We start from the raw sequence: 7575 nt of genomic DNA, 5'->3' as shown, positions 1-7575 counted from the left end.
TTTCTCGTAACAATAATCCTCACATTTGTTTGTTCCCCTCAAAAGTTTATTGTTTGCTATATTCGTTTCTGATTCTAAATCATAATTTATGGTTTTTTACAGTATTTTTTCTCACAAAAAATACACATAAAATGAGAATAATTCTGACCATGATTCTGAATATATAAACTAAACGTTCTCTTATTTGTTTCAACAACTCAAATTGTTATTTAGAATTTAAATTAGTGTTTAAGAGATAAAAATTCAAAAATAATTCAAACCATTAATAATAGTTCAAGGACAATTAAATTGTTTATTTTAAAATTCACTTTCCCCTAAATTCTAACCGTTCGAATGGTTGTCAACAGTCCAATAGTTTCTAACTTCACTTTTTCTCTCTTTTCAATTTCAATCTTAAAAATGTCATAACTTTTTCTTTTTAATTCTGATTGAGATGGTTTTTTAATATGTTCATAATGAAAAGAGAAACAAATCTCCATCCATATTGCATATTTTTTAATGTTATTTATAATAAGGTTTTATAATATTTATTATAAAACTTTAATGATAATTTTCAACACTTTATCTAAATATAATTCAGATTTTATTATCAATTCAAATTACAATTTATTTACAAATCTAAATAACAATTCAGATCACAATTTAAATTTTATAGTTCTAATTAAAAAGATTCAAATCTTCATAATTTTAAATTGTTGAACTAAACAAATCATTAATAATTGACAAACGTCAACCACACTGCTATGGAGAGCGTAAGAGGGACACAACTAGCCCCAAACTTCAATTCAAAATAAAGCAAGTTTACGTCTTAGAAAGCGTGTTCTTCTCTTATCTGAAAAAAGAAACGTAGTATATGGGCATTTCATCAATACCTTTCTTAAAATTGTGGTTTGCAATACTCTCTCTATTTTTAAAAACCGTTAATTTTACCGATTTGAGTTTAGAATTTGAGTTTTAATATGGTAAAAAACTTTCAAAAACAGTCAAATTTAACTTTTTTACTACAGTAAAAAACTCTCACATAAAATCAAATTTCAACTCGAATTAAAAACTCGAATCAGCGAATTAAACGGGTTCGATCATTTTTATTTGTAGGTTACACAAAAAAGAGAATTTCTACCTTTAGTGTGACATTTTTTCCAAAACCGTCTTATAATATGTGGATTGGATCTTAAAACAATTTATTGACAATACCGTTCTAGAAAATAAACAAAATAGGAGAAAAGAAAGAACAGAGATTTTTACGTGGTTGAACAACTTATTTATGTCTACAAATCAAGAATTTCATTCGTTCAGTTATTCTCTGATGATTTACAATAAATTTGTACATAGATATAAATAGGGATTATTCTCCAAAGATACAAGCAGTCCGTGAGTGATGATTTCTCTCAATAATGCTAAGTTTTTTAATTTGACTTCAATCAAGATATTGACACCTAAAGTCAACTAATGTACAAATCATGAAAATCAATTAGAATATTTGACAAATCTCCAACACAGTTACACCTACATCATTTGCACTGTAGAATCCATGGGCAATAGCCAGGTGGTGTGCCCCACGATCCCACGGTAAAAATCTTCAATAACATAAGGTAATTACTATTATTTCTCTAACCCGTAATCCTTTTTAATGATTTACAATGAGATTGTCTCAAGTTATTAACTTTCACCTCAAAATTTTTTTGCCAATTTAACTGACATTTTTCGATAGAGGCGATTTTCAAATTACGTTATGGGCTAAGAATTAATCGAGAAAACACAACAAGCATTAGGGCCGAACAAAAGCGAGAATATATAAAAAATAAAAAAAAAAAAAAAAAAAAAAAAAAAAAAAAAAAAAAACTAGCATAGGCATAAGATAGCACCCATTCGTGTTAGTTAAATGGGGAGTGTGGTGAGGTGGGTTTCGCTGTTGCTTGGTGGTTATGTGGTGGGGACATGGTTGAGAAATGATTCTTCGGTCACTAAAATAGTTGGGGGGGAAAATAGACAAATCTTAAAGGGGCATTTTTGTGGTGGGTATGGATTGGATTGCCAATTTCAATCATCATGGCAAAATAGACCACAACGCCAGCATACGTTCAATTACATTCATATCATTAATAGTTGATTTGACCAAATTGTCACCATTCAATTCAGAAATATCATTATCCATTCTTTGTCCCTGGCCCGGATTTACTCTTCATCTTCACTCCACCTCCGATTCTGCATTGAATGGAAATATTTTCATTTCCAAAATCAAGTTAGAGTTGGACCGTGTCACCATGACCTGCACTGAAATCATTGATCATGCCATAATATGGTCTACTTGAGCTTCATTTTCTTTTTTTTGCTTCTTACAAAAAAAAACAAAAAACAAACAAAAAAAAACAAAAAAAACAAAAAAACAAAAGAAGCATGAGTTGGATTCTGAAAATGACATAGTCCGGACTTCAGTTCAGTATAGCCCAAAAGTGAGTCGGCCCAAACTGAAAATTTGCCTTTTGTTGCAAATGGTTTTGTGGGACATCTTCAAAACTGACTAGGTTCTTCAATTGAAGATTCCACACAATTAGCTAATGTACAATTAGATGTTTTGAGTAGCAGTAGGAGCAACATAGTTGTACTAATAAGACCTATTTGAATACACATCAGAGATGATTGTATATTCATCTAGCTTAAATTACAAAAACTAACCAACACTCTTCTAGAAAACCACTTCTCTAAGAAGTATTGAGCAACTACACTTCCCGGATGGCGATGGTTCCATGCAAGTCCTTAACCACCATGCAACATTATTGATCCCCATTTTCCGCACTCTCGACAATCTGGAAATAAAAAATAGTTCACTTGAGCCAAATGCTCGCCACAATAAACATAGCATAGTTTATAGCACTTCAAGCGGAAAAGTAAAGCTGATTAGTTACGATCTTGTAACCTTTTTGGTCATCTTGTGGAGACTGCTATTTGTTATAGTTATTTCCAACCGAGTTGCTCCTGGTAGGCATCTGAGGTGGTTGGGGTTGAGAGGGAGAGGTAGCATCACTCAGGTTCAACTGTGCGGTCAGTAATTGATCTCCCTCCACATGGTTCAAATAGACATCCAAGCTAGCAGAAGACGGCACTGCTACCTTCCCCTTGTGCTTAAACCTTCACCTAACAGGGGTGTGAGAACCAAAAAGACAAGCAACTTGCCTGCAGATATAGTTGACTTTCAAGAAGTGCATTTCATCCATTTAAGGTACCTGTCTTTTTTCTTCTCAAGAAACCTCTGCACCGATGCTTTTCTACTTGTAGCTGCTTTATGGTTCAGCCAAAGAAAGGAAAATACAACTGTGAGAGAAAGTGTGAGGAAAAGAAAAGGAGAAGCAAGATTAACAAGGTGAATAAGGCGTACTAAAAAAAGGGGAAAGTTTTACCAGGATTGTCTTCAGGAGATTTGTTGTTTCCTTCTCTGTGGACCTGATCTTTATCTGCAACTTCCACAGAGTAGTAATACCAAGGAAAACAAAACGTTCAGATGTATAACACGGCAGTTACATATGTATCTAGGTTTTAACTCCTACTTAAAAAACTGAATGGCCTTTTTATAAACTCCTCAATTCCATACATTTCTAACATAGCACAATATTCTATTCAAAATGCCATTGCAGGAGTTTTCTAATTCTAACTAAGAGAACAGACTCAATCCTTGAACGAATTTAGAGATTAAAATGCTATAGTATCCTTTGTAAGAAAGCAAAGACTTAAATCCTTAACGGCCTTAGAAATGCACCTGTTTGCAGCTTCTGAGAGATCACAGTCGGAGAAGTTGAAACCAATTTGATGCCAGCAGCCTGTAATTGACTCTGAAAGGGCCATAGCGCCGAGATCACTTCAGATGGAGCTGCATGAGGCAAAAAGAGAGGACTTGCAGCAAGCTGCATTATTATGCGAGCCTGGAAATGTAATATTTACTCGGTAAGAAATGTCATTATCTCAGTAAGAGTAACATGTATAATTCTTACAATTTTATCTCTCTTTCCCAAAAGAAAAATACAATGTTTCATTACCTTTTCCCCTGAGATATCATCAAAAACATTGACTTTCCCACTGTAGAAGATTGTCATCTGTCCTACTGGTTCATTTGTTACTTCCACAATACTGGGACAAATTTTAAAAACCACTTGATCAGTCCTCGAGACAAAAGTATATTCTAATTAGTGGAAATTTGTTGGCTAAGACAATGCCAAAAATGGCACAGAAATTTAGTGGTACTTAACGAGCATGCCGGCAATGGCGACATCCACAAGTGCGTGTGCAGGCACACTCGACTCGTATTTTGGAACAGTCATGACCACAAAGCTTTCCAAAGTTAATGGTCAAATGTGACAATTTGTAGCGAAAAATAGAAAAATTAAATGCTTGTCTTTTGGAGTGTGACGAGTGTAATTTTTAAATTGAATTTGAGTTATAACTTGAGTTGAAGTTATAACTTGAATAAAATTGAATAAAATTAAATAAAATTGAATAAAAGAACGTGAATTTAAATAAAATTGTAAAATTTAAACTTTTTTTTAAGTTTTGTTGCAAAACAACAACCCAAAAAACTTCAAAAAAGAGTCCACTGGCAAAGAATGTACTCCATAATTTCACAACACTTGCTAACATACTATCATCATCATCTTTTTTTTTTTTTGTTATTATTATTATTTAAGTAAAGATCACACTTTTACCCAAAACCCATCTCATTTTGCTAATAATAAAAGTAACTCGAAGCATTTATATATTAAAAAAAAAAAAGGAAAGGAAAAGATGACTACATAAGCAAAAGCGAGTGTATATATAGGATTTAGTTTTACCGGGGAGAAACGGAGTCGTTTTGAGGGTCAGCGATTTTGTCCCCGGAAACATCGGGATTCGGAACGGATTCTTCATTTAACACCGACGCCTCAGTATCGGGAGCATCGGAATCTGAATGGCCCTACGAAATTCGCTTAATTTAATCAGTAAAATAATCAACAAAATGTTTACCAAAATATTACTTAATAATTAGAGAACCGCCAAGAAGCGAACGTGTTTAGGCGTTAGGTTTTGAAGCTTCCCCTGTTCGCCGTCGGCGTTCGAATCCGACGTCGTTTCGAGAAGCGCTTTGAGCGAGATCACCTGCTGTATCGCCTGAGACTTGTTCCACGACGGCCTTCTCATTCCTGTGTAATGTATAAGTACATATTTTTAGAGAGAGAAACAGAGAGAGAGAGAGAGAAAATGAAGAACGACCTTTCTGTATGAGGAAACGGCGACAGTCTTCGCGGGTGAGCTGAGAAATGTCATCTTCAGTAAGAAGATGAAGGGGTTTGTCGAGGGCTGACCGGGAAACCGCTTCTCCCGGTTGCATTCCGCCCGGATTTTAGCGGGAACAACTTCTCCGGTTTCGTACGGGTTGTCGGTAAAAAACTAAACTAAAAAAAAAAAAAAAAAGGCTTGAGCTCTGAATCAATGCTAATTACATATTAATTATGGTTAATGGGAGGGTAGGCTTAAGGCTGTGAGTTTGATGAGAGAGAAAGAAGAAAGTTGAGTGAGACTGAGGGGTGTGGAGAAGAAGAGGGAGAGAGTGAGTGAGTGAGGAGTGGGGCTTGCGAGAGTGCGGCGTCGGAAATCAGTAAATTTTGGGTTTATAATTCGAAAGGAAGGAGCCCCGGAGTGCCACGTTTTTTGCATGTCCCACCACTCGACTCTCGTCGTTATCACTTCGCCAATTCACAATTTCTTTTTCCCCCTCGGTGGGGTCCTCTTATTCTTTTTATTTTTTATTTTTTTTTTAGGGGTGGTAAGTGGTGCCCGATTGATGTAACAATTTATATTAAAATATAGCTTACTAATAGAAAATCTTTTAATATCTTTCGTACTTTACGGTATTAGAATTAAGTGACACTAAAAGGCTTGATTAATATATAAGTTCAAACCATTGATTTTAATTATAATTTTTAAATTTTAATTTTAAAAAAACAATATAAAAGAATTAAAGTTATAAATTTAAACTCATGAATAATCTGTCCCAAAATTTAGAATGTTTTGTCACGCAAAAAGGGAGGATCTCGCAAACCACGAAGGTCATGTTGCAACAGGAAGGATGAAGAGGCAATTTGAGTTTTTATCATTATCCTTTTTTTCCCTTATAATTATTTTTGTTAAAGTGTAAGGAAAACTTTAAATGGTCCGGGTCCATTTAGTTCGCAGATTCGAGTTTGTAATTCAAGTTGGGATGTGATTTTATATGAGAGCTTTTTATTGTAACAAAAAAATTAAATGTGACTGTTTCTGAGAGTTTTTTACTATAACAAAACTCAAATTTTAAACTCGAGTTAGTGAAATGAACGGGGTAATGTGTCTCAAGAGAAAATTTCTAATTAGAGTATGGAAGGGGAGCAAAGGCTAGTTTACAATTTGAGAAACAAAAGTAATATATATATATATATATATATCCTTAAAAAATGACTAATTTGTTGGTAAGTTTTATTTCTCAATAAAACTCTTATTTTGCCCCTGACTTGAATTGTTTTCACTTAATTTATTATATTGCAATTTTTATTAAAAATATACATAATAAAAAGAGAATAATGTAATCATATAGTCTTTTGGTTTAGATTTTTGTTAAAAAAAAAAATAAAAATCACATGACCACACTTAATTCCTTATTTTTCACTCTGATTTTAATAAAAATTACAACAAAAGAAGTTAAGTGAGAACAATTTAAAATTTAAAAGACTAGGCCCGTTTAGTTCGCTGATTGAAAATGACCTCAAAATTTAGAGATCACTAACAAGAATAATTGAAGGCCCGTTTAGTTCGTTGATTCAAATTTTTAATTTGAGTTGAGATGTGACTTTATGTGAGAGATTTTTATTATAATAAAAAAATTAAATGTGACTATTTATAAAATTTATTTATTATAATAAAATTTAAAATTTAAACTCAAATTGATACAATTAACGAGAATTTAATTTTTTTTAGAGACGAAAACTCAAACTCACAATGCTCATTTACGAACAATATCGCACTAATGGACTACAGTACTGCACTCATGTCAATAAAAGTCAAAAGAATCAAAAAATGAAAAATAAAAAAAAAAGAATGATAAAGGTAATTTTTCTGAATTGATTAGCAAAACCCATTAATTTCCTTAATTATGCATTGAACTTCACAAAAGATGTGGAAGCGCAGGCTATAAGTGGTACAGAACTGGGCCTGTTGGATCTCCACCAACAATGGTACGGATATGGTAGCGTTGCATAATGAGGACACGTGTCCTCTTCAGGGAAATAAGATCAGTGGGCTCCACAAGAAAGCACATCACGTAATGGGTCGAGTGATGGGAGATGGGCCTGAGGCCAACAAATCGTTGTACGAAGGATTAAGAAAAAAAATAAAAAGAGAAAAAATAGAGAATTTATTGTTGACAGATTTTTTTATTAGTAGTTTAATTATTTAATTAAAAAAATTATAAATTAAAAGTAAAAAATAAAAATGATGACATATAATGGTGCGTTTATAATTCGTTACAAAATAATTTTATTTTTTGTATGAAAATAAAAATTAAAATATTTTTATTTT

At 32.9% G+C, this 7575-nt stretch overlaps 1 protein-coding gene across 6 annotated transcripts; it reads right to left on the bottom strand.

Moving 5' to 3' along the window:
• Nucleotides 1-2386: 2386 nt before the first annotated feature.
• LOC21384207 (protein TIFY 4A) lies at nt 2387-5563 on the bottom strand. 6 transcript variants are annotated; one of them, XM_024166552.1, is made up of 9 exons: nt 5239-5563; nt 5035-5168; nt 4821-4942; nt 4032-4122; nt 3755-3917; nt 3399-3458; nt 3225-3279; nt 2918-3129; nt 2387-2807 (listed from the first exon to the last, which is right to left on the bottom strand). In XM_024166552.1, the coding sequence occupies exons 1-8, from the start codon at nt 5354-5356 to the stop codon at nt 2943-2945; spliced, it is 930 nt and encodes a 309-aa protein (XP_024022320.1). In that variant the 5' UTR covers nt 5357-5563; the 3' UTR covers nt 2387-2807; nt 2918-2942. The 6 variants fall into 6 exon arrangements, with proteins under 6 accessions (XP_024022320.1, XP_024022321.1, XP_024022322.1 ...); XM_024166553.1 differs by having other exon boundaries at nt 3225-3276; XM_024166554.1 differs by having other exon boundaries at nt 3399-3452.
• Nucleotides 5564-7575: the final 2012 nt, after the last annotated feature.

The sequence above is a fragment of the Morus notabilis genome, unplaced genomic scaffold, assembly GCF_000414095.1.
Source record: "Morus notabilis unplaced genomic scaffold, ASM41409v2 Scaffold5460, whole genome shotgun sequence".
Classification (NCBI taxonomy): domain Eukaryota; kingdom Viridiplantae; phylum Streptophyta; class Magnoliopsida; order Rosales; family Moraceae; genus Morus; species Morus notabilis.
This window is presented reverse-complemented; position numbering and strand designations above follow the sequence as displayed.

Coding starts and splice junctions, on each gene's coding strand:
- LOC21384207 (XM_024166552.1), bottom strand. CDS start 5,356: ATGCAACCGGGAGAAGCGGTTTCCCGGTCAGCCCTCGACAAACCCCTT. Junction 5,169..5,238: donor CCGTTTCCTCATACAGAAAG/GTCGTTCTTCAT, acceptor TACATTACACAG/GAATGAGAAGGCCGTCGTGG. Junction 3,918..4,031: donor ATGATATCTCAGGGGAAAAG/GTAATGAAACAT, acceptor TTACATTTCCAG/GCTCGCATAATAATGCAGCT.